At 43.5% G+C, this 27686-nt stretch overlaps 1 protein-coding gene across 1 annotated transcript; it reads right to left on the reverse strand.

Annotated features, from left to right (window-relative positions):
• Window positions 1-242: 242 nt before the first annotated feature.
• ckap2l (cytoskeleton associated protein 2-like) lies at window positions 243-27439 on the reverse strand. The gene is made up of 9 exons (XM_079730018.1): window positions 27313-27439; window positions 25159-25225; window positions 24997-25051; window positions 23469-24643; window positions 22349-22541; window positions 19473-19631; window positions 18710-18770; window positions 3771-3927; window positions 243-790 (listed from the first exon to the last, which is right to left on the reverse strand). The coding sequence occupies exons 1-9, from the start codon at window positions 27350-27352 to the stop codon at window positions 478-480; spliced, it is 2220 nt and encodes a 739-aa protein (XP_079586144.1). The 5' UTR covers window positions 27353-27439; the 3' UTR covers window positions 243-477.
• Window positions 27440-27686: the final 247 nt, after the last annotated feature.

Below are 27686 nucleotides of genomic sequence, written 5' to 3' on the forward strand. Positions count from 1 at the left end.
CAGTTCCATGTTGCTATCTAGGCAAAGTCTCCCAGAGTGTATATGGAGATGTCTGGTTTAACGTGTGCACAACTGCAAACTGATACTCAATGTGCACCAGATGTGAAAACCTCTGAAATATGTCCCTTGAGGAGTTTTTATTTATTTTTTGGAGTGAGAAATGACGTACAATACAATATGTACAGTATGAAATATGCATCACGAAATAAGACATTATTTCGTGATGTATAATTATTGTTTTTTATTTTTTATTATTTTTTAAGTTACAAAGTTATTTCTAGAACCATATAATTATGAACAAGAAATATAAATATTTAAGTTTTTTTAACAGTTCATTCAAATTCAAAATTTCAAGGGCCTGTATGTCTCCCGTGACATAAGGATAGATAGGAGTGTGAGTTTCTCTGAAGGATCACGTGAAGGATCGTGTGAAGGATCAAGCCGACTCCCCCCACCCTCGCTCGAATGCTTCTGAGCTCACTCGTCGTCATAGACCAACTGCACCTTCACCTGATCCTGGAGGGCCTCGTTCTCTCTGTAAACATAGACGGGCGTAGCGGTGCTCTCGTGAGGCGCTCCGCCGCTTGCCCCTTGCTGCTCCCCACTCCCCTCCAGTTCGTCCTCGACCAGGAGGTCAGCGTAGGAGGCCACGCACGGGTCCTGCTCGCGGAGGTAGGCCGGGTAGCCCAGGGAGGCCCTCTCGATCCTCACCGAGCGTCTCACGGGGGTGAAGAAGCGCACCTCCTGGCCGTCGACCCGGAAGCGCGCCCTCAGCTGGCTCTGACTGCCCCTGCCGACAGAGCAGATGGGAACGATTTGAATGAGGGCCCCGAAGTACAACCAAAACAACAGGCTGGGGGAGGGCTTGTAAGAGGTCCGTGGCCAGGTTCTAAAAGGTTATCTGGCTGCAGAATAATGGAAAACATGAAAAGTAGTAGCGAACATATAAATCTTGAATAAAAGGCGATGCCAGTAATCACCTGGTGTTGAGAACACACAACACCAGAAATTCTGCATACATTTTGGCAAACTTAATAAAATCACCTCCGACTCTCACTGGGAATGACTTCTGCATACGAATTTGAAAGAGATCTTCAAGCTTCATCTAATTGACTTTGGTTCAAGCACTTTCTGCAGACTCACTGCTGCTGGCCTCGTCATGAACTAGGGTCAGGTTCTCAAAGGTATCTGAACCCATTACTCTGTAGTGTGTAACGGTGTGTGTCTATCTTGTGCTGGCTGCAGAACAGTAGAAAATGTGAAAAGTAGTAGAAAACAAATAAATCTTGAATAAAAGGCGATGCCAGAAATTCAGCATATATTTTGGCGACCTTAATAAACCTCTGACCCACATGTGTCTGGGAATGACTTCTTCATACCATTTTGAAAGAGATCTTCATATCATTTACGAGCTTGATCGAATTGACATTGGTTCAAGCAATTTCTGCAGACTCACTGCTGCTGGCCGCGTCATTAACTAGAGCAGATGTAAGTACAACCAAAAGAACAGGCTTGTAAGAGGTCCGTGGCCAGATTCTAAAAGGTTATCTGGCTGCAGAATAGTGGAAAACGTGAGTAGTAGGAAACATATAAATCTTGAATAAAAGGCGATGCCAGTAATCAACTGGTGTTAAGAACACTCAACATCAGAAATTCAGTATATATTTTGGCAAACTTAATAAAATCACCTTTGACTCAAATTTACTTTGGTTCAAGCACTTCCTGCAGACTCACTGCTGCTGGCCTCGTCATGAACCAAAGCTCTTAAGTGTTTGCTCTACAGATCAGGGGCGTAAGAATGAGTTTAACATTGGGGGGGACACATATCGGAAACCTGACAGATCCGATATAATTTTTAGGTGGGACAAATGCGCCTGTCTCCGATATTGGAGGGGACAGGTCCCCTCCGTCCCCCCCGGTTCCTACGCCCTTGCTACAGATAGTTTTTCATTTTCAAGTCAGGCCTCGCGGAGGAGGGAATGTCAGTTAACAGGATGTGGACCATAATAAAAAAATTATGTGACACATGGGAAAGTTGGCCGTGGTCAAAAATGTTAACATATTTGTGACCACAGTGTTTCCCAACCAAATACATCAAACGCCATTTAAACACACGCACACACCCACACACACTAAAAAGGTTCTCAAAGGAAGTATCAACTCAATTTCAGTATAAAGTCAATACTATCTCAAGACCTTTTAGATTTATTTCAGATGTTTCCCACCCAAATACATCAAAGGCCTATATGGAACCATATCGATCCTAGATTAATGAAATTATATCTTGAAAGGACCAAGTCTGAGAATGGACTATCTCATTTCCATTAGATAGACCAATTATTATTGGGCAGTTCATGTCTCAAAACTCTCATACTGGATGACGGCCAAAGCTGGAGCCACCTAGAGTCTCAGGCCAATGCTCCCATGGCAACCCTCTCATTGATGGATCAGCTTTGCCCCCATTGGGGAGTTACATTACATCTGCTGAACCCTTACAAATAAGTGTTGTCTCTGATACCTATGAAGCCATCCCCTTCCTGCCCTCCCTTAATTTGATACGACTAGGATTGCCAGATTTAGGGGAGGAACCTTGGTTGACTGTAGCGTCCAAAAGTTTTTGGGACACATATAAAGCATTGATTTGTGGAAGGTGAATCTCCGTCTGAGCAGTGATTTATTTAATGTCCACGTCCAGTTGAGGGTTAGGCTTCTCAGACACACATATAACGCATCGATGTGTGGAAGGTGAATCTCTGGTGTTGAGAACACTCAACACCAGAAATTCAATATATTTTGGCGAACTTAATAAAATCACCTCCGACTCTCACTGGGAATGACTTCTCCATACCAATTTGAAAGAGATCTCCATATCCTTTACGAGCTTCATCTAATTGACTTTGGTTCAAGCACTTTCTGCAGACTCAGCTTTAGTTCTTTCTGCAGAACTAAAGCTCTGGTGAAGCTCCGTCTGAGCAGTGAATTATTTAATGTCCGCGACCGGGTGAGGGTTAGGCTTCACAGACACACATAGTATAACACATCGGTGTGTGTGGATGATGAAGCTCTGTTTTTCGAGCAGCAATCTATTTAATTTCTACTTCTGGGTGAGGGTAAGGCTTCTTGCACACGTATAGTATAATAACACAGTGTTTAAGGATGATGGTCTTGATGGTCTTTCTCAGTTATGTGGTGTCTAACTCCCTAACACCAATCCTTGGGGTGGAACAGTCAGAGCTCCTTCTGCTAATTATAAGCTAAAGACAATAGCATTTGCTACAGTGAAAGCTCACTGTCTGATCATGTTAAGCAGATAAAGCCCTAAAGCTTATATAAATCAATGTGGTGACTTGTGATGTGATGTGTTATGCCTCATATTTGATCTTAAGTTAGAACTAGACATGTCACCGCATGTCGTTTTCTGAAGAAAATGAATGTCCAATGATCATCTAAAACTTTGAAGGTACAACAAAATAAATCCTGACGGGTCCTTCAGGCACAAAGATTCAGCATTTCAAAAAAGGCCCAGATAACAAGTTTCAGATTAATAAAATGGGGCGTGGCCGTATTTCTATTAATTGAACAATGCAAACTTGACAATCAGGATGGTTTCCCAAAACAGGGTTTACGTATGAATGGGTGCAGCCAGGGTGACAATAGCACCTGGAAGGAGAACAACTATAATTCTAATATATGTCTTACTGCAAACCTTCAAATGATTGCGCAATTGGCAAAGTTAAGACGTACCCAGAAAAAGAAAAATTAAGACGTACCCAGGAGTGGCTGTTATCTTGTACTTCACTGCAGAGCCCTTCTCTCCCTGGATGAGGGCTCTGACAGGCTGAGGGGTGCCCACAGCATCTGGCCCAAGGGAAGCCACCTCTCGCTGGATCTCCTCTTGATCCTCCTCCTCCACTCTCTCTTTAGCGCCTACAGAAACCGTTCAAATGAACCATCATTAATAAAAAGATACAAATAATACATTTCCAATCCATTTGTAACCAGGTTTATGGGCATCACACGGCAGAAGTTTGGACTTAAGGTCTTGGTTCTGTGTTTAATATAACTAGCGCAGAGCCCGTTCAAAACATGCGCGTAAGGTATTGGGTCGGTATTGCTGCGTGCCGCTTTTTCGAGAACCGCTCATCCAAACCACTTCCCAGTCAACACGTCACTTTCTCTGGTCTTAAAGATCCCATGGCATGCTACTTTATGAATGCTTTTATATAGCTGTTAAATAAATAAAAAATGATTTTTTGGTTTGGTGCGGACACTTTTCACATTGCATCGCAACAGTCCAATCATTGTCAACAACGCACATTACATTTACATTTTACGTTTAGGGCATTTTTTATCCCAATTTTTTTTTTTTACTTTTAACCAAAGCGACTTACAATAAGTACATTTGTCATAAGAAGTGAAACAATATATCGCTGTCAGTACAGTAAAGATGTTCATAGAGCCAAGTGCAAGTACTAACAATCGCTAGGCTAACCCATTCCCCGTGTACAGCAATGCTAGCAGCTACTACAGATGTTACACAATTAAGTACTATGAATAAGTGCAATGTAGATTAAGTGCGTACAATAAGTGCGTACATTAAGTGCCACGACGTACAACATACAACATACAATGGTGGCCGGAAGGGTCTGGGTAGCTATGCAGAGTCGAGGTGAACTCTGAACAGGTGAGTTTTGAGTCTTTTGGGGAAGCTGGTGAGCGACCCTGCAATCCTGACATCTGCAGGGAGCTCGTTCCACCACTGAGGTCCCAAAACAGAGAAAAGTTGTGACTTTGTTGATTGACCTTTGCTTGCTCTTAGCGATGGCGGTACCAGACGTCCAGCTCAGGTAGTTGAGCGGAGGGATCCAGCTGGGGTGTGTGACTTTACCAATGCTTGGAGGTAGGCAGGGGCAGTTCCATCGACTGCCTTGTATGCCAGTACCATCATCTTGAATCTGATGCGAGCTACTACAGGGAGCCAGTGGAGGTCCCGGAATAGGGGGGTCACATGGGAGAACTTCGGTAGGTTGTATATGAGGAGTGCTGCCGCATTCTGGATGCGCTGCAAAGGTTTAATCGCAGAGGCAGGGAGTCCAGCCAGGAGCGAGTTGCAGTAGTCGAGGCGAGAGAAGACCAGTGATTGGACTAGAAGCTGAGCTGCTTCCCTTATGAGGAAAGGCCGGATCTTGCGGATGTTGTAAATTGCAAATCTGCAGGATCGGGCCACCACAGTGATGTTTGCGGTGCAGCATAACTGATTGTCCAGTACCTCACCAAGGTTTCTGGCAGTTGGAGAAGGAGATACAGTGATGTTCTCAACAGTGATCAGTAAGTCTATGCGTGGGCAATCTTTCCCTGGCATTAGGAGGAGCTCAGTCTTGTTGAGGTTAAGCCTCAGGTGATGGGCAGTTGTCCAAGTGCTGCCAGATATTCAGATATGCGTGTTGCTATCAGGGCTTTGTCAGATGAGGGGAAAGAGAGAAATAGCTGGGAAAGAGAGAACATGTTTGCAAACATGTGTGCAAAGATCGTTAAATCATGAGACAAAAAGGTCTGGGGCGGGGTAAAGCAGTAAAGATAAAAGAAAGTACGGGAAAGCGTGTGAAAGTAAATAATCATGGATACCCAGCGGGCTGCACTCATTGTGCTGATTGATTGATTTGTTTCGTGGAGTTGCGGACCAGTCAAACTCCTTCTCCCTCCCTGTTGCTGAATGTGTTAACCTGTTAAGCCCTAGGCCTATTTCACAGGCCTCCTGCCCGAAATGACATGCCCAAAATGAATAGAGTATGCCTCCACAACTACAAGGGCTATATGAATAAAGTTGGTTTCAAAAAGAAGGTAACACCTGTGAGGTGGCTGCAGAAGTGTCAGAATCAATATAGATGTTACTGTGTCAGATTAAATTCAGCTAGAACATAGTAAGAAATGTCAATTTTCGCCTAGAGAAAACACATTATTTAGAGTGAATACCACCTTGAAACTATGGGATAGTAGCCCAGAACCTTAAGGGAAACATATAACAACATCTGATGAGTACCCTGTTCCAGGATAAATGCTAATAAAGTGAATAAAGTGATTTTAGAGAGGTTTTAGTACAGGTAGGTCCAGGCGGACTAAATGGTGCCATTTGGGCACTTTTGGGCACCATCAGTGCCATTTGACCTTTCTAAGGTACCAGACTGTAAAACTAATTTTATTTCACTGACATATCACTATAGGTATTCATTTCATCCAAATTCAACAGTTTTGACTTGTTTTGAAAATTCACCCAGACCTCTATACATTTTCCCAGTCAAAGAAAACCATACAATCGAAATGAAGTTTGACTCAAACTGGAGCAGATATATTTGAGAACAACATATAATAAAACCAAACTCTAAAAACAAAGGTAAAAACACAGCTAAAGACTACAATCACTAGGGACCTCGATATATTTATATCTATATCTATATATCTATATATCTATATAGATATATATATATATATAAAAACGCTTGCAGCAACTATATAATATATATAGAAATATACTAACTAACTATATACACTAAGGGCTGTCATGCCACTGCTGGAAGCAGTTCTTTTTGGAAGTGAAGCACAAAGGGACCTGGCACTTCCTGCAGTACAATTAACCCGTGTCCAGTTCTGGCAACAGCAAGTCACTGTCGTCAGACGAGGACTCGAGATGGACTACAGTAGCCCCACTGCCGCTAGTAATGATAGCAAATGCCTCCGCAAACGTATAGGTCTTTCTCCTGCCTGCCATTATTTATTTGAAAAGAATAACAAATGGAAAAAAAAGGCAAGAAAATACAAAATAACTAGCTAACTACTAGCTAACTAGGAATGCAAATGTTGTAAGAAGCGTGTTGTAGGAGCGTATGTCTAGCCGGAGTGTCTGCTCTGAGAATGTTCTCGGCGCTTATGAAGACATGAATTATGCTGACCTTCCAGTCAAACGCGGGAAGATATATTGGGTATGCATTGGTCAATTTGGATGATTGACCCCTCTACCAAACCGTCAGAGCCAATAGAGTCGAGGGACAGTCCAAACGAGGGACCCAAATCCATGTAAAAAAAACACCATTCGCCAATCAAAAGTATCACACTGTATAACGTTTTTTATTTGTTTATTTATTTTGCTCTTCTTTGGCTGCTAGTTCAGTGAGTTTGAGGCGGCCAGTATGCCCGCATGCACGTTTTGCGTGTTTTGCTACGGGCTCATTTAGTTGCTTGGTGTTAGAATTGTGTTTTGTTTAGGTAAAGATGGTTATCATGGGCTTTTAGCCAAGTTTCTTCCCGTTACGTGGGTATACACCATGGACATGTTGGAGCATGGTGGTGCTGTTTACAGCACACGTTGGCGCAGCTGCCCCCGCCCCCGGGGCTGCTCCAGTTTAAGAGGTTAAATCTATCAGCATTTTTATTTTTTGTGTGTTTTCAAGCAAACGTTTTATGTGGGTGTCCGTCCAAATATCCAATAGACATTTGGTCTCCTCTTTGCTCCATGCTGAGCCACAACTCATTTTCACCAAACGATCCCACAATGTGCTGATAGTCTTGTTGATACTGCTAATCAAACAATAATTCCCGTAATGCTTGCGGCTGAGCGGTGGCCTGTAACGTCCAAAGAGGTGTATGCTTTTAGAACGTTCGCTTTCATATCTCAAGCGAACCGCACCAGGGTTTGTTTGGAAGCGAACCAAGACCACCTCTTCAGGGGGGTATTGGCTGGCTGATTTGGTGTGCATCAAAGCGGTAAAGATAAAAAAGTGGGGGAAAGCGTGTGAAAGTAAATGATCATGGATATCCAGCGGGCTGCCACGTTTTGCTGATATTGATTTGTTTCATACAGTTGCGGACCGGTCAAACTCCTTCTCCCTCATCCTGGTGCTGAATGTGTTAAATGCGTCAGCATTTTTATTTTTTGTGTTTTCAAGCAAACGTTTTATTTGGGTGTCTATCCAAATATCCAATAGACATTCCGTCTCCTCTTTCATACCTGCAAACTCATAAGGGTTGAAAAAGGTGACAACCTAAACCGTTGTAGGGGGTCTGGGGGCTTCCCCCCCAGTAAATTTTTTTTTGCAATTCTTACTTGTAAATTTCGCATTCTTGTGTACTACCAGAAAAAAATAAAGACAAAAGACAATATTTCTTATGCTAAAAAAAGGCACATTTATTAACCCATAACCTGGTCAGCTCAGTTGTGAAAAATCGTTGAGTGTTACTATCTCATTTGAAAACACTAAAAAGCAGGTGCCCCTTATCATAGTTGTGTTTCAACAGAACATTTTAAATGTGAAAAGGTCTATCCACTATAACAAAACCAGTTTTAAAGCCATTATTTCTGCTGCCACATGGGGGCGCTATACCACACATGCACATTTAGGACAGGTAAGCAGTAAATCCCACTGACCAAATTTGGCAAATTTCTGAAAGTACTGTATATATGGTATTAAAAAAAGTGGTAAGCGTACGTTCATGTCTCACGCACAACGGTTATGTCGGTCTGCACCTATATGATATATGTAAGGGATAATGTTGTACATAACACCGGTCATTATCAGGAAAATAAGCCCCGAAAAGGAGAACCAGATCCCGACGCGAAATGGAGGTGTCTAACTTCGCCCTGAAGGGTATTATTTTCGATACTGACCAGCGAAGTTCTATACATTATCCCGCTTATTACACGGCCCCTTGCCACAACGAAACAATATCTTCACACGGTGTGTCTTTTTATAATTTATAATAATTTATAATTTTACTACCATTCGTAGTGTTGATCAGCAGAGAATTTGTGCGCCAAAGACGTTGACGTCGCTTAGCAACCGGACACGCTGGGGTTGATAAGTTACCGGACTACTTGCGGAGTGTTAAGAAAGACGTGAATTAGGCAAAAGATCCACTTTCCTTGACAGCGGTCAAGTTTGAGTGTGCATTAAAGTACAGACGGACCAATTGTGAACTACTGCAGCTGCTGATGCTATACCTCTAAGCTAATAAGTAGCCGCACCCACCCAAACAATTTGGAATAAGTGTATACATGTCGATTATAGCGGACTACACCACCTCGTCTATTCCGCATGGAATTCTATTCCAATCAGAGAATTGTATTCCGATTGAGGCGTATATATGATGATCCGATTGAGCTGTTGTTCCACTTCTAATCGCATCAGAATTGTCCATGTAAACGCGGCTAAAGATGGGCTGTTTTAAAATATAAGTAATATTGAAACAAAATAGCCCAGGCGCTAGGGCTGGTAAATTAATATTCGAATTTCGGATATTCCTCGAATATGGGAAAAATATGTATATTCGAACGTGAAAATGAATATTCGAATAATTTACAAAATATATATTTTATTGCTCAGGGCAGCGCGCGCATTGATTCTCCTCCGTTGTGTCCCATGGTGCGTCGCTTACTGGCCTGCGTGTAGCTGCAGTCACGTGTCACAACAAGGTAGCATGGACTGCGCTCCACCACCTCCACCTCCCCACCTCACTGTAGACACCGATAAATGTATGAAAATGTATGAAACACAAACCAGCGAGCCCGAAAAACAAACCGGGGAAATGGAATCCGGTAAAGTCAAGAACTCCACCACGGACAAAGTGATTGTTAAGCCAGATAATTTAAGAAGTACTGTTTGGCGCTTTTTTGGATTCTGGTCAGTTGGAGGTAAAGTTGTCGACAAATCCAAGGCTGGTTGCAAGTTATGCGATGCGGAACTGGCATATCACTCGACTACCACAAATTTGAGGATGCATTTAATAGTTGTTCACCCGACCGAATGGAACAAAGTTGGTGAAGACGAAGCAGACGGCCCGCTTCCCAAACAACCCAAGCTAACAGCGTTTTACAGCCCGACCACTTCTCTTCCCGCTGCAAAACAAGAGGCCATCACTAAAACGTTAACGGAGTTCATTTGCAAAGACATGCGGCCAATCAGTATAGTTGATGACGTAGGTTTTCAGAAATTTATCCACGAAATAAATCCACGCTATCAAGTCCCTTCCCGTGGAACTGTTAATAATAGGATTGTTAAACTGTATGATATAATGGGGTACTGTTACAATAACAAGTCCTATTCTCCGCGGGGGAAAAATAATTAATTAATTAATAATAATATTCGAATATATTCGATATTCGGACCATTTTTTAAGACCAATATTCGAATTTAATTTCTGGGGAATGTTACCAGCCCTACCAGGCGCAGTCTCATCTACGAGGCGTTTGCTAGTGGCCCATAGGGAATGCGTTGCAACGAGACGCAACCTGGGATAGATCGTCAGTTATGCCGCCTTCAAAGCAGCTCGGAGGTTCGGAAGCTCTTACGTGTCTTAATGTAAACCTTCCCTTCTTCCGAAATAAGAGTGTTCAGGAAACGTTCGTAGGCTATGACATAAAACCGGAAAAACAAATCGTTTGTGAGACTAGGCTTCATAACAACAACAACGAAGATCTGATGCTCGAATCAGATGTTCGCGGCTACCTTTACGAGCCGCAATATAGCAACGAGCAGCTGAAGATGTTAGAGGAACAGGAGGCGGCTGCTGCAGCTGCTACAGCTGAGGCAGAAGACCTGCCTGTTGTGGACGAGGAGCCCGGAATGGCTCGAGCTGGGGCGGGTTGGTGGTGCCTGTGCTCTCACTGTGCGCCTATGGACACAGAGGTAGAGTCCGTCTGCTGCAAAGAATTTCAAAGATGTCAATTTCTTCTGGACGAAATCTCTGAATCAGACGAGGACACGGATGTATGTGTTGTGGAGCATCCTAGTTTCGCACCGCATATGGACAGCGGCGTCCTTGAGACCTATTTCAGAATCCCAAAGGTGAACTGGAAACGTCAGCCAAAGCCTGCAGGGACGAACAGACGTCTGACTGTAAAGTGAGTGTTTTTATTTTCTCTCCGTTACTATCGTGGCATTTTAACTGCATAAGGACCATCTATCGCCAACTTTGTGCTCAATGTTTTCTCTTGACAATATCGCCTGACAGCCTACCGACACTTTCTCGCATGGGTCTTGCCAGGCGAGACATTGGGCAGAGCCTGTCGTGTCGTTTTACCTACTTGCGTCGTGCAGACCATCCGACTAAAATATCCAGCTCCGGACGGCCAGTACTGCGTGCACCAAGAAGCTGACGACGCTCAGGAGGAACTATACGTTTGTTTACATATATTTTTTGTTTATATTTCTTGAAATTAATGGTTCAAATTCACGTTGGTGTAGTCCTTAGTAGTGTTGCGCCAAGTGTATATTAGAGAAATAATATCATTGGATGACCAACATTTCACAAGTGGAGCTACTAAGCTACTGCTGCCTTAGATGAAAGCAATAGCAGAATAACGGTCATACATCATTTTTATAAAGTATTATGTCTAAATTGCACTATAAGTTAGTTGCATATCAGTTACCTCCTTCGAGGTTTATAATGTTTAACTTTGGTGTAGGCAGACAGTAGAGCAGGGGTTATTTTATTAGACGTTAGACGTAAACGAGGAGTAATTCACTAATGAGTTCACCAATTAATACTCTTCACTTGAAATTATGCGTGAATTGATTTTCAAGCAGTTTTGCAGTATCAGCTTGGTAGATGGAACAGCGAGGTCTCTGATAGGCGGAGATCTAGATCAGCAGGAGTGGCCCGCGGAGCTGTGCATCATGGTTCATGGTGGGAGTTGTTGTCTTCAATCCACAAGCGCCAAAAAGTTACTTTCTGCCTTTTCTCGGTCAAGACGGCACCAAATTAGAAATTTATTTTATTATTTGACTACATATAGGACCCACTCTCAATACAGATTCATGTTTCCACTGGTGAAATTGTCCTTTAATTTAAACTTTTTGTTTCCTTTTGGGTGTGTGTGTGTGTGTGTGTATATTCTTATTTTGATTGGTTAAACCGCAACCAGCCCAGAATTAATTAAAATAGAATTTTTTGTCACGTCATCCGCCCGATCCGGGGTTTAGCCGCGGAGTCCGCGGCTGCAACCGTCAACTGCCCATCTCTACGACTGAGCAAGTCCACTCCAGGACTGGACCGATGGGGAAAAAAACGCACGCTGTGGTTTATCTTGATTATAATTGGTGCTCATGGAACGCGAGTCATTTGGCCAAAGATTTTTTTTGTGAAGATAGCAAACTTGTTTCTCGCTCATTATACTGTCGATTATTATACAGTCCATGGTTGGTTGGTCGGTCAGTCCCGACCGACCAACCGACTAAAATGTATTCATATTGGACTTTCGGTTTGAGCATTTAGCGAGCAGACGTATGAGAAGGGGCTCCCGAATTACTTTTTATTTTCTACCTGATTTCTCTGCGTAAAGTTTGGCGAGTCTTGATTTTATTCAATGTACTTTAAGAAATATCTTTTCACGACTAAATGAGTCCAAAGAGACACGGCCGAGGGCAAAAAACTGCCGAAATAGACGAAGATGCAACAAGTGAAGACAACATGGATGCACAAGCTAGCCCAAGCTCGAGGCTGCCTGCAGATCTTGCTTAGCTCCACTCGGTGCTTCTTAACGACCTCGCACAGTCAATGGACTCCCTCCTGAAAAAAACACTCGGCGAGGCACTGGCACCGGCACCAATTTCGGCATCCCCGGAGCGGGTAAAATCGTCTATTGACTCCCACGAAGAACGCATCCATGACATCGAGGAAGGCTTAAACGACCACAGCGACAGGAACGAGGCTATGGAAACAACATGCGCCGCACTTCAAGCTGAGAACGAGAGGCTGAAAAACAAAGTGGAGGACTTGGAAAATCGCTCCCGTAGGTCCAATCTGCGAGTTGTCGGCATCCCGGAGAATCTGGAGGGGCTGGACACAGTTAAGGTCATGACTGAATTTTTCGAAGAAGTCCTGGGAAAATAATTCTTCCCGCATCCCGTCATTCTCTCCCGTGCGCACCGAGTGGGACCCAAGCTGACCGCCGACTCCGGCCCCAGCCCCAAACGGCAGAGGATATTCCTCGTTCTCTTCCACTCCTTCCAAAACAAACACCGCATAATAACTAGGAAACGAGAGCAGCTGTTCTTCAGGGGACATGGTATTTTTCCACGAGGATGTCAGCGCGGAACTCGGCAAGAAACAAGCTGCCTTTAAAGAAGTGATATCCCTCCTGCACAAGAAGAGCGTCTGGTTCGCTCTTATCTATCCCGCCCGGCTCCGCGTCCTTCACGACGGACAGACGCTGTTCTTCGAGACACCGGTGAAGGCCAGGGCATTCTACGAGCTTCATTGGGGAGAGTAAACGATGCTGGAGCACAAACAATCTATGAAAAGGTGAAATTAAGCCTAGCTTTCGGCTTAGACCCTTTGATTCTTTGGGACTGTTTGCTATATGGTTGATATATAGTTTGCTACTTGATTAATATATTGTAAAAAAAAACACAAAAAAAACAACATTCAACTAATCTACATGTGCGGGGCCTGTGGGGGGACATGGGGTGGAGGGGATTTTTTTGGCGTTTCTCGTGGGTGCGGGGGAGTGTCTGGTGCGCAGGGGGGGGGGCGTCTGTTGCGCGCGGGGGTGTGTCATGCGCATATCACTGGCAGTGTCACTGACATACACACACACACTGGTGTGCGTTCGGTGCTTTCTCGTGCGCGCGGGGTGCTTTCTCGTGCGCGCCGGGTGCTTTCTCGTGCGCGCGGGGTGCTTTCTCGTGGGCGCCGGGTGCTTTCTCGTGCGCGCGGGGTGCTTTCTCGTGGGCGCCGGGTGCTTTCTTGTGCTCAGGAGAGACGTTGACGGTTTTTTTTTTGCCCCGTGTCCCTATACGGGTTCCGTATACATGCCTACTGACACGATTATATTTAAGTTAGTTTGGTCTAATGTGGTTCATACACGTTTATGGTATAATAACAATGCTGGGGCCTCTGTGATTTAAATATACAAGTTATGTTTTATTCTCTAGCATGGCACAGTTATGTATGTATGACTAAGTGGCCATATGACTGGCCAATTTTAGAAGAGTAAAATAAGTGACATTATCTATTCTGAAAGGGCTGAATACATTTTATTTTAACCAGGCCAGCCACTCTGATTTATTTGAAATACCTTTACCAGTCCAATCGTGCCCTTTGTAATTGTATAGTGAGCACTGGTGATCCAGATGCAAACCAGGGACATGTTATATTATTTTCCATTTTATTTATTCATTTAGTGTGGTCCCTCTTTTTTTTTTTTTTTCTCAAGGTGAGCCGAATAGATAATTGTATATAGGTAGAACATAAATCATTTACTGAGAGGGGAGCCACCCTCAGGTTAGGATAGGAGTTATAGACAACGCTGGTTGTCTTGGAAGTCTTTAATCTGGGAATTCCTGCGGTTTTCTTCATTTGGGGAAGAAGATCTAGGTTTGGGGTGTTCAATGGGTTTGTTTTTTGTTTTTGTTTTCCAACCTAAGTTTCATGAAAACTGGGGAACATTTTATTTATATGGCAACACTTTATCTTCTAAGGATGCACACAGCTATGGTAAAACATATTTATCATTTGTACTTTTTTGTTTTACTTCTACACAACTGGACATTACTTTTGACCATAAATGCACTTATTCACCACGTGGTTCAGGCTAATCATACCCATTTTGGATGTCTGCTATGATAAATAATGCAGGCGGTACAAGCCCAATAGGGGGAGCTGCAGTTAGGTTTGTGGCCTGGAATGTTAAGGGGATGAACAATCCTGTGAAACGGTCTAGGATTTTTAATTATCTTAAACAATTGAAAACTGATGTTTTAGGCACATTTACGGTTAGAAGATCACACCAGACATCAATGGGTCAATCATATCTTCCATTCCAAATGTAATAACGTCACGAGGGGGGGCAATTTTGATTAATAAACAAACTCAATTCTCACTAACTGCTATAATTGCAGAACCCAATGGTCGATATGTCATTGTCTCGGGCCTCCTATTTCAAACACCTGTTCTGTTGGTGAACGTGTATGCCCCTAATTAGGACGATGCTGAATTTGCCAATAAGCTTCTGTCATCCCTCCCTAATTTAGACACACAGATTAATCCTTGCAGGAGATCTGAATTGTACAATTGACCCATTGCTTGATAAATCTAGCCCTAAATCTGCCTCACCATCTGTAATGTCAAGGGTCTTCTCGGATCTTATGAGAAAAATTGGCTGTGTAGAGTAGACCCATGGAGGTTTCAAAATCCGACCTCCAAACAATTTTCTTTCTTTTCTCATGTTCACCATTCTTTCTCAAGGATAGATTACTTTTTTTATAGATAGCTCTTTCATCCCTGCAGTGGAATCTGTTGAATACATCATCATTTCAGATCATACACCACTCATCTTAGACCTTTCTTTTACTATGAACGTTAGAGAGCAATCCTTCTGGAGACTTAATTCTTTGCTGCTTTCAAATGAGAAATTTTGCGAACATGTGACTACTACGGAGAAAAAGCTAGTAGATTGCTGGCTCACCAGCTGAAACGTCAGGCTGCGTCAGGTTTCATACCCCAAGTCAAAATATAGTCACCAACCCAAAGGAAATTAATAATACTTTTGCAACATTTTACTCTACACTTTACGCTTCTGAATTCCCATCAGATGTTACAAATATGAACCGTTTCTTAGATAATTTGGAAATACCTGCTATTGAGCCTGGAGACGGGGAAGGGTTGGACCGGCCTCTTACACAGTCAGAGATCACTGCAGCCATCGGGTATGTGCGAACTGGTAAATCTCCAGTGCCTGATGGTTACCCCCCTGAATTTTTTAAGAAATTTTAAGATAAACTTGAACCCATTATGCTAGAAATATTTAACGAATCATTGGGAAGGGGTTCTTTGCCCCCAACCCTCACATAAGCTACGATCCCACTACTCCTCAAAAAGGACAAGGTCCCTACTAACTGTGGTTCTTACTGTCCTATCTCCCTCCTAAATGTTGATATAAAAATTTTAGCTAAGGTGATGGCACATCGTTTGGAATCCGTTCTCCCTAAAGTAATCTCTGAGGACCAGAATGGCTTTATAAAGGATCGCCACTCTTTTTCAAATATCTGCCGACTTGCTAATGTGATCTACTCCCCCGGTCCCTCCTCGACTGCAGAAGCCGTTATCTCTCTAGATGCGGAAAAGGTCTTTGATTGGGTGGAGTGGAAATACTTATTTGCCGTATTGGAAAGGTTCGGGTTTGGTGACATATTTCTGGCATGGATTTGTCTGCTCTATTCGTCCCCACAAGCATGTATTCAAACTAATCAATCTCATTCCAAATTTTCCCCCCTGTCACGTGGGACACGTCAAGGATGTCCTTTATCCCCGCTCCTGTTTGCAGTGGCGATTGAGCCTCTTTTGATTGCATTGAGGTCATCGTTGTTGTTACGGGGGGTAGGTTGTGGGAGTGAGGAACATCGCGTCTCTCTGTATGCGGACAATCTCTTGATCTACGTAAGCAATCCAGGAGCTAGAGCCCCTGTAATTGTATCACTATTGAACAATTTTGGGTCTTTTTCTGGCTACAAACTTAATTATCAGAAAGGCGAATGCTTCCCCATTAATGATTTGGCAATGCAAATCAAACAAGAGTCATTCCCCTTCCACTTAACACATTCTGGATTCAAATATCTTGGAATAAACATTACACGTTCCTTCACCTCTCTTCTTGGAGCTAATTTTACACTCCTAAATAATCAAATGAAAGCTGAATTTCAAAGGTGGAGCAGTCTTCCTCTGACTATTGTAGGGAGGGTACAATCGGTGAAGATGAACGTACTCCCAAAGTATTTGTATTTATTCCAATGCCTACCGTTATTCCTGACAAAATCCTTTTTTCCAATCAGTTAACATCCATTACCTCTTTCATCTGGAATAATAAAGTCCCAAGAGTTAATAAAGGTTTACTTCAGTGGGGACGCGATGTTGGGGGACTAGCTCTCCCCAGTTTTATTCACTACTATTGGGCAGCTAATTTGCAGAAAATTTTATTCTGGCTCCATGTGCCAGACGCCGATTGGTGTACACTTGAGGTACAGTCTTGCCACTCGTCATCCCTTCCTGCATTGGTGTACTCCTCCCTGCCCACAAGGTGGTCCAGGTTTACCTCCAATCCCGTAGTACTGTCCACCCTTAGAATCTGGGCCCAGTCCCGAAATCATTATAAATTCACCTCTCTCTCCCCTCTAAGTCCTATTTGTAAGAATCATTTATTTCCAGCCTCCTCTCTCGACTTAACATTTACTCAGTGGGGCAGGAAGCAGCTTTTATGTTTTAAAAGCTTGTACTGTAAAGAATTGTTTGATAGTTTTGAAAATATATGCCAGAAATATGATGTATCACGCAGTAATTTTTTTAGGTATCTCCAAATACGCCACTGTGTCAAAACACTGTTCCCTTCTTTCCCTGTCCTCCCTACTGAGGCAGCATGGGAAGAAATGACCCTCCTCTGGCCAAAAAAAGGACTGATATCATTGTTATATTCGCAACTAATGTCTCTAGAAAACCATGACCTTTCGAAAATTAGGACCAAGTGGGAGGGCAAGTTGATGTTTGAGTTGTCGGACAGACATTGGGAGGTTGCTTTACGAAGGATTAACTCATCCTCATCATGTGCACGCTCATTCAGTTCAAAGTAGTGCATAGGGCTCATTTCAGTAGGGCTAGGTTAGCAGATATATATCCAGGAACAGACAGCAGCTGCATGAGATGCTCCCTCTCTCCAGATGATTTAACACACACGTTTTGGTTGTGTCCCCGTTTGAATCAATATTGGTCATCCGTTTTTCAAACTTTATCTGAAGTCATAAAAATTAAAAGTAAGCCCTGCCCGTTGATTGCAATATTCGGTATTCCAAGTGAGAGTTTAACCTTAACCCGGAACCAATCGGACATTATTGCTTTTACATCACTTCTTGCCCGTCAAAGAATCTTATTTTTCTGGACTTCCCCTACTCCCCCAGCGGTGGCTGCATGGTTAAGGGATGTTTTATTTTTTTCTTAAACTAGAAAAAGTTAAATTCACGATGAAAGGCTCAGTCCAAAAATTTTACTTAAAATGGCAACCTTTTGTGACATATTTTGAGGATCTTAAAGTAATGCCTGAAGAATGAGACACTTTTATATTCTCCCTTCCATCTGTTTCCTTTGTTTATTTTTCTATGTATTTTTATTCAAATCAATGATCATCTACCATAATGCAGTGAGAACTGAGTAGCCTGACTGACAATTGTGAAAACGTGAGTTTAAAGCCTTGTAAACCATTTGTTTGGAAATGTTGGCATGTGGTTGTTTTCAGTGTGTAGATCCTTAAACCGTTGAACTGTACATGAACTGTGTAACAAACAGAGTGGGGAAAAAAAGCTGTTTTCCCAGAATGTTTTAAAAATATGCGGGGGTGGGAAGGGTGGGATACTTTTGTTGGGAGGGGGGATATTACTTAGACATGCGAAGGACCTACCTACAGAGATTCCTTGCTTTAAAAGATAGATGGGAGGCAATGGACACGCGCTGTGTGGTGCGCCAAGGTTTTGAACAGAGCTAGATGGGTGTTGAAAATCATTGAAAATAATGGTATGGAGTTTACAGAGCTTGGTGTGTCAGCTGACGGCCCCATTAACACACCACACTGCCTCGCTGTCAAACCAACAAGCACTTCTCTGTGTTAGTCTGGTACCACAGGCCCGCTGAGTATCAGGCCTGCTGGAGGCCTGGCCGGTGTCTGGTGCTTACTTACGCTCACTTTCATCCCGTTTCTTCAGTATGTCAAACACCACGGTCCGCAGGTCGTCCACGGGCTGCGATGAAGCACAGTAGTAGGGTGTGTTACAAAAAAGCACAGAGACTAAGGAATACACAAAAATAGAATGCCTGTGTTCTAGTGCTGGTCTACTGGTTATATTCTGGGCCAGGGTGTCATCACAAAGTACATACTTGACGAATTTGTTAAAAAAATGTCAAAAATGGGTATGGACAACCTTTGTTGGGGATATCTTACAAAAGCCATTTAATAAATGAGAATTCAGGGAAAGATGCCTGGGAGCCTCATGAGGTTGTTCTTGTTCATGTTTTTTCACTGTGGCAGCTGGTCTGGCTTCCCTTGAGTTCAGAAATGTTTCCACACGACCTGACCTGGTTCGGGCCAATAACAACCGTTATCCAAAATCTATCCTCTTTTTATTAATCCCCAATGGCGAAATTCATTCTCGAAATTTAACCCATCCTATGCTAGGAACAGTGGGCGGCACCAAGGAACCGACTCCAAGCTGTAGGGCCTTTCCGTGGTTATGGGCAGGAAAGGACTAACCAGCATGTGTTTGGGAAAGGGGGAAACCGGAGCACGCACATGAGGTCATGTTTGGTTTGCTCTGGTAGATGATCTGGCCTCCCTTGAGTTCAGACATATTTCACACTGACCAGCTGATACGGGTGAGCGGTGGTTAGCATGGAGTAAACAGTAACAATGAAAAACAATAGCAGGACAGTGAGTGATTAATTACCTCTAATACAAGGCGGACTGCCTCCTCAAACATGGGCAACACATCCAGGTTTCCCTGCCGCTCCATGAGTCGGGCCTGGCAGATCCAGTACTTCGCAAATTTCTTGGCTAACGGAGGTAAGCGAGAGAGGACCCTGGTCACGTGCTCCGGGGAACAACCCTAATGGAGACATGCAAAGACAGGGGTCAGCCAACAGACATTCTCCCTAGGAGTGTTAGGGATACCGTCAAAAACAATGACGATGATTAATAACATCAGTGATTGCAGCGAATAAAGGGCGCAATGGGGTTACGGAACCCTTACGTCCTTGCAGACCCTCCTTGTGTCCACCGCAATGACCTGACGTGCGCCTCCCAAAAATTGTAACCTTCCGTCGAGGCGACACAGCAGCAAGGGCTGTGATTGGTCCGCTTACTAAAACCCAACGCAGAACCCTTATGTGATGGCCGGTCATTAGAGGATGGCAAATGCGATGGAAAGAAAGGAGATTTAATACATTGTTACAATTGTACCCTGGTACTTTATGGGTTTAGTTTATGAATTTCTTTTTTTTTTATTGACATTCTTTTTAAAGATCTCATATTATACTACTTTTCTGGTCTTAATTTCTTATTAATGACTCCTATAGAGCAACCTGACACGAATCACAACACAAAAAACTATGTAGATTTTCGGGAAACTCTTCCTCTCATCTGAGCACGTTCAGCATTCTCTGTCAACACTCGGCTTCGTCCTTCTCCGCCCCCTCGCCCCCCTCCTGCAAACCCCACAGCATGTTGCAGCATTACCGTACATGGAAAATCTGGATTTTTCTACGTAGATACATCCCTGAAATTTGAACAAGTGAATCACAATTTTGCGCCACGCAGCAGCCGGCACAAATGGGTTAAGGAGAGATATACAATAGTATAAATAAAGTACCAAGTACTGTACCAAAAACCAGGACGAAAAACGTGTAACAAATCTAACCATAACTTTAATCCAGGGGTCACCAACACAGTGCCCACGGGCACCAGGGCGCCCGCAAGGACCATATGAGGCGCCTGCAGGCCTGTTCTAAAAATAGCACAACTCATTCTTGAACAACTCTTTCCCTCCTTTTTTAAGTCATTGTTGATAATTATTGTGAGAAATCATTAACATGATCAGTGTCTTCACATAGATGAGTATCATTAATAATAATATATAACTAAAGGCAAACTGAGCAAATTTGTTAGTATCAAACTGGGTGCCCTTCGTATGACTCCCATGAAGTAGCTCTCAGGTTCAAAAAGGTTGGTGACCCCAACTCAGCTGGACTATTACACCCCTAATTCTCACAGGGTTAAGCCCTTGGAATGTTTGTCCACAATGAGCCAGAATGGCTCACACTGTTATTTAAATTACTGTAGTCTAGACATCATCTTGAGCTTCAACCTCTTCACTTAAAGGGGACATTATGAAAACAACACTTTTCCTGGGCTTTGGGGTGTTGTTTTAGGTCTCTGGTGCTCCCACACACATACAAACTTTGAAAAAAGTCTGTAGATGATTCTTTGAGTGAGATATGCATTTCTGAAAGTACCCCGCCTACAGTTACCAAACAAGCAAATATTGAATATTACCTCCCACTTCCCCACTCCCCTCCAATCAGAGCATAGCTAAGATTTTGTGGACCAGCGGACGAGCTGCTCCGGCGGGGGAAACTCGGCGGCAGCTCAGCTCCGGGAGTACAATCCCTTTCTCTGCCAGACTGCCGCCGAGCTCCCGCTGCCGGACTGCCGTCGAAGCTTCGGCGGCAGTCCTGAGGAGGAGACATGGAGGAGAAAGGGATTGTACTCCCAGAGCTGAGCTGCCGGACTGCCCCCGAGCTACCCCCGCCGCCAAAGCTTCTGCGGCAGTCCGGAAGCTCCGGCGGTGTACTCCGGGAGCTGAACTGCTGCCGAAGCTTTCCGGCTGCTCCAGCGGATGTACTCAGGGAGCTGAACTGCCGCCGAAGCTTGCAGGTCCGGCGAGGGGCAGCTCGGCGGCAGTCCGGCCGCTCAGCTCCCGGAATACAATCCCTTTCCCTTCCATGTCGCGGTTCACCGACTTCAGAGAGTCAAGGCCAAAGTTCCTTTCCCCCCCAATTCTTCTCAACCATGGCCGAGATATCCCCCACTACGAGTCTTTACTTGTTGTGGAATTACCAGAGACGTCAGACAGTCTTTATGATTCATAATATCATCCGAGGCGCACATAGCTTTTGGCCGTGATATAAGATATAATATTATATAAATACCAATATATAATATTATATTATATTATATAAATATTGAGCTCCAGGAGTCTGCAAATGGCAACAATCCCTTCTCCTCCATGCTGTGGTTCAGTCTGACAGCTCATTGGTCAATGGGCAGCAGCTAATTTGCAATAAAGCTACAGACACCAAACAGCGCTTTCTGAAGGGACTGAAACAGGGGAATAGCGGTAGGCGAGACTCTTTTTTCCTAAAAGCTATTTCCAGCAAACGGCTTCAAAAACATGTTTTCTGGAACTCAAATACTATGTTTACTTGTTGGGAAAACACCATAATATGTATCCTTTAACTATTAATAATGAAAAAAATAAAATATTAATAATCTTAAAACAAGATTATCTTTTGTACCAACATTGCATTGCTAAAACTGAAACATCCCTTTAGTTAAGCAATAGTGCAGCTGGGGCAGCTCTGATATCAAGGACTGTTGAGGGGCCGCAAACGGTTATGAGTAAATCTTGGCTATTGCAACATGCTTACCATAGGGGCCTCAGGTAAAGAAATATTCAGATCATATCAAGAAGGTTACGAGCATTTCTGTCATGTGTCCCTCCTCATGCTGGACCTTTATCAGTTCACAAACAGGTTGTTACCGCACCTCTGTCAGCAGCTTGATGCAGTCGCCCAGGGACCTGTCCACAGCACAGATCAGTGAGTGGGCCTCGTCCTCCTCCATGGTGGACCAGTAGGGCTGGGGCAGGGCCAGGGTGCGTCTCGACTGGGGCCTCACCGGCATGGGGGGGCGCTTGTAGGAGATGCCCTTGGTGTCGCGCCACTCCTGGAGCTTTATCCTGTGGGTGAAATCATAACCGTGGGTCAGATAAAAGCAGCAGGTCAAATATGACCCCAGCTCAAGAATCACTGAAGCCTCCTGCAAGATCCACGGGTAGACCCGGGTTTGGGCTTAAATCAAAGGCAATATCAGCAGCACTTCTCGCATTCACCAAATTCTTGCATTTAGAAATTTCTTAGATATGCATAAAATCGATGGGCGATCTAGACCAGTCTTTCCCAAACTGGGTTGCGACCCACATGTGGGTCGTGGGAGATTTCAATTGGGACGCCAAATCAATTTAAATAAATTTAAAGAAGTAAAAATAAGATCTCCTTAATACAAGATTACCATCAGTTCGTACACATAGACAAGAGAAAAAATAAGAAAAACAATTAGTATTATTTCCTATGCTGCCAAGTATTCCATCAGTTTTTGTTTGTGCATCTCTGGAAATGGGAGTTGAAGGGATGCATCATTACAACCTTGATTGACATTGTGCCAATTAACTCCTTGCTAGTTGACTGATACTTAAATCCTACGTGGCTGTTATGAATGTGGGTTTTACCGAGGTGTGTGTTTGTGAGCGGTTGGTCTATGGACACACTAAACTAAACCACAGTCCTTCAGCAACCAGCAATGTGTGGGCTGTCCTGCATACGGTTCAGAACCACTTATATAATTTTAAAATTCCATGATAAATATTTGTTGTTTGCAGCATTACTATCAAATCCCTAAACCACATGTCATGGACACGTGGGTCGCATCGCCTTGCCAAGCCATCTTTTGGAATCCGTTTTAAAACAACCCTTTTTTTCAGACCCTTGTTTTTCTGCCTCGTGTTGTCAACCCGACAACACGAGTGATTTCAGAAGCACCAATTCCATTAGCTACATGAATCGATTATTTCCCCCCCACCCCAACAAAACAGTACTGCCCTACTTACATCCTCTCCTCCTGGGCGGCAGTGGACTTCTTCCCTTCGGGCTTGGGGGCCCGACTACCCTGCAGTCCGGGGGTCTTCAGCACACGTGTACCACAACGAGGCAGCGTCTGCGGGTTGACCGGAGGGCTCGATGTTGTGGTCCTTTTGGGCGGTATGGTTGCAGTGTCAACCTTGTTTCCTTCAAGCACGCGTCCTTTCGCCCCCAAATGGTTCCCTGGTCCCCCGGCAGACCCTCCGCCGTGTTGGTTTTTTGTTCCTGCTCTCGTCCCAGTACCGAACGCGGCTTGTCGTGCATGACCCGCCACCTTTGCGTCAGGTCTCTCGTCAGCGGTTTTCCTCGCTGGCTTGCCCTGCAAGGCACCGGCTGCTTTTCCTACTCGATGGGTGAGATCCAACCTCCCAGTCGCCACCGTGGCTCTAGTTGATAGGAGGGTCTGTTTACCTGCAGCTGAAGGACGAGCCGGCTGCAACGGCTGGAGTGGTTTGGTTGAGACCGGCTTGGTGTGGCCACGGCTGGCAGGTCGATCGTGGGAGATGAGGCTGGCAACCTGCGACACAGTGGACCCGCATTGGAAGGGTTTGTGTATCGCAGTGCTCAGATTTGCTTTTGGTGCTGAAGGGGCACTTGTTGAGCGTACTCGGGTTATGTTAGATGCCGTAATGGTCACAGTGATTGCAGAACGACCTTGGGTTGGGTTTGATTTCACATTCCTTGGGCGGGGTCCCACAGGTAAAGTTCCTTTTTTAGGTTCTACGACATAGTGAGTTGCGATGGAACCTGATTTGGCATGAGATGTCCTGTGGGGGTGTGTGATGGTCTGTTGTGCAGATGAGGCGCTGGACTTTACTGTGCTCAGGTGAATAGCGGGTTTCACTAATGTCCCAGACTGCTTTTGCAGTTGATTGATCCCGGCACTTGCTTTGAGTGCTGCAATAGTGTATGTCCTCGTAACCAACGGTTTTCCTTTAATCGCTGGAGGACGTGTCTGAACAGTGGGTGCAGATGCACCGTTGACTCTTTGTGAGGCAGATAAGATACCACCTTTTGTGAAACTCTGTTTAACATGTGCTTTAACAGTGGGTTGAACGACATGTTTAGCTACTTGTTTCACTGTATTTGTCACTTCATGTTTCATGACAGCGGTCGCACGCTGGTTCTCTTTTCCGTTGGCTGGCTGTGAATGTGAGAAATTAGTGCTGGAGTAAATCAAATGAGCACGACAAGCCATTCAACGAGGGCCACAAAATAGGTTTTACCAAAACCATCTCAGGATAAGGAAAGAAAATAGTCGAAAGGGGGAGCCTTGATGTTGGTATACTAGTTGAATTAGTGTAGAATCCTAAATCAATGTAAATATGCAGCTGTGGCAAAAAAAATAGTTGCAACGGCTCGCATGAGAAATGCCCCATAAGGATAAATGATTTCACGATTAGTCCCAACAGAATAACTGTGTACAATGTACAAGCCCTGTAATTATGGAATTATTATTATTGGAATTATGATAATAATAATCCCCTGAAACCTTACCTCCAGTGCAGACACGATAGACTTCTTCCCTGGGTAGTCATTACGTAGGTACGGCCTAAGTGAAGAATGATTTAATCAAATGATTTCCATTGTAATTCACAAGTAGATTTGGTATGCATTGGCATTCATTGCTGCCTCTCAAGTTACAACTGTTTTGCTTACTTTGGGTTTGGTGGCTTTAACTTTCCTTTCGTTGCCAAGTATTCCATCAGTTTTTTTTTGCGCAGCTCTGGAAATAGAGTCAAAGTGAAGCATCATTTCAACTTGTGTATGAATGTGCGTGATACAGATTGTTGCAATGCCTGCATAACTTAATAGTGTCATTATATTGGCTAATGTTATTTTTAGTACTGGATGGCTACTTGGTAGCCATCAGATCATTGGCAATCAGGCCATTTAGTCTTTGTTAACACAGCTGACATTGGTCACATTGCGGGTCAGCTGATCATATGACCTATATATATATATATTGGGGCTGTCAAATTAACGCGTTCATTTCGATTAATTAATCAAAGAAAAAATAACGCGTTAAAAAAATTAATGCAGATTAATCGCGCTTCTATAGTGCCCTTTGACCCGGTGCGTCATTTGCGTTGAAACAAAATAGAGGCAGACGAGAAGACGCTGCTCGGCCTCGTGAACGGAAAATTCAAGTTTGACAACAACTCCCAGACGGAACTGTAGATAGCAACACCGTTATCTGCGATCTTTGTAGTAAGGAATTATCACCTGAGTTCAACCCTTAATTATCACCTCAATGCAAAACATTTGGTAGCAAGCTTGCAGGTACGAGCTGCCACAGCCCCTGAAGCTGGCGCTAGCAGCCAGCCTCGTCAAGCCACACTCGACTGAGATGCATTGAATCTTGAGCGAGATGGAAATGTTATCCATTTGATCTTAAAATGCACTGTATGTTAATGAAAGACATGTTTTAAATAGACATTGAACTTTAAAGTCTATTATGTCTATTATTCATTGAATCACCCTTCTGCCATGATTTACTTGAATTAAATTATTTTTAAATACTTTCTCGGAAAAATGTAAGTATGCGATTCATTTAGATTAATTAATCACAGAGCATGTAATTAATTAGATAATTTCTTTTAATCGCTTGACAGCCCTAATATATATATATATCCCCTCATCAAATGGGTCTCACCATTTGCCTAAAGAAGACCCAATAGCGTTGAAACGTTGATGTTTATTTATTTCTCTTAACATAATGAAATAAAATAAAGAACATATAGGCCTTATTGTGATAATAATAGCAAAGTAAAACACAAACACATGCTGAGCACACTTAAACGTGGTTGAATAGACCAGATTAGTGGGGTACTGACTCCATGGGACCTTTACATGTCCACATGGAGCGCAGGAAGCACTGCGCATCCTGACCGGTTCACCTCGTGACCGTGTTAACTGGTGACCATCAGCCGAATGCGTTGTTTGTTGTTGTGGCTACGGCAGGTGTTGGAAATCGGGAAAAGACTCGTAGCTGTCCTTGCGAATGCTTCTTTGATTTGTTTTCAATAAAATGCCAAAAACATACCCATCTCATTCGTATTTGGAGTCTAATTGGAGGAAACTTGTCACGTAGAACCATTTTCAACCAAAATAAATGGAAAATGTGTGTTTTTTTAATAATAAATACGGGATTCGAACTCATAACATTTTGGGGGAAAAATATTTAAAGGTGAGATACCATTCCATTGGGCCGTTGAGACACAGACACTTCATGAGCTGCGGTAGTAAAAACCATAACTAGTCTTCTTCCTAAGAGCAGGAGGCAGCCAGATCGACATGTGACCCGACTGTCCATGTTATTATAGACCATGTTCTTTGTCTCGTTTCCAAAAAGAAGAGGCCATTACACCAGTTATTCAAAACCTAATGCTGTGTTTCCCTCCACTGCCTACAACAAAAACAAAACACGGTTATACGCTCTTTCTCTATCATTTCGGTCGCCTGATGTGGTGTAGTCTCTTGCTCTGGATCGTCTCTAAGCAAAGCAGCGAGCTTGAGAATCAATGTGACGCAAGGCAGTATCACAACGTTGATTCAGATCAACAAAGCATACCTACAGATCGTCCAAGGGATGATAACGCCCCTGACTAGTTATTAAGGAAGAGAACTAGTTGTGTTTTTTATTACTGCAGCTGATGAAGTGTCCGTGGCTCAACGGCACAATGGAATGGAATCTCAACTTTAAATATTTTCCCCCCAAAATACGGCTAACGTTTACTATTAACGTGAGGCATACCCCACACAACAACGTTTTACATGTACGACACATTCGGACTGACATGAGTTAGCTACCTTTTCTGCACAGCTTGGTATCGGGTCTCGCTTCGTCCATGATTAGAGAAACAATGCGGTCTATTTCTTTTTGAGCTGGAGACTACTAGGAGGTGTAGAGATTAAAAACGCTTCTCTAACAACCGACCAAAACAAAACGGGTGTGTTGTTGAATTTCTTCTTCTGGTCAGATCCGGTTTCAAAACTGCCGCGATGAGTCGTTGCACAGTTCTGATTGGTTGGTTTGAATATCCAAATTTCAACAGACCTGATTGGATATTTCAATCTTTAAGGAAAATATATTTGTATTCTTGCAAAATATTATAAGATAAAATGTATTATATGATATATCAATTTTATATTATTATAATATAGCATTCAGCTTTTTGATTATA

The sequence above is a fragment of the Pollachius pollachius genome, assembly GCF_949987615.1.
Source record: "Pollachius pollachius genome assembly, chromosome: 1".
NCBI classification, from domain to species: Eukaryota; Metazoa; Chordata; class Actinopteri; order Gadiformes; family Gadidae; genus Pollachius; species Pollachius pollachius.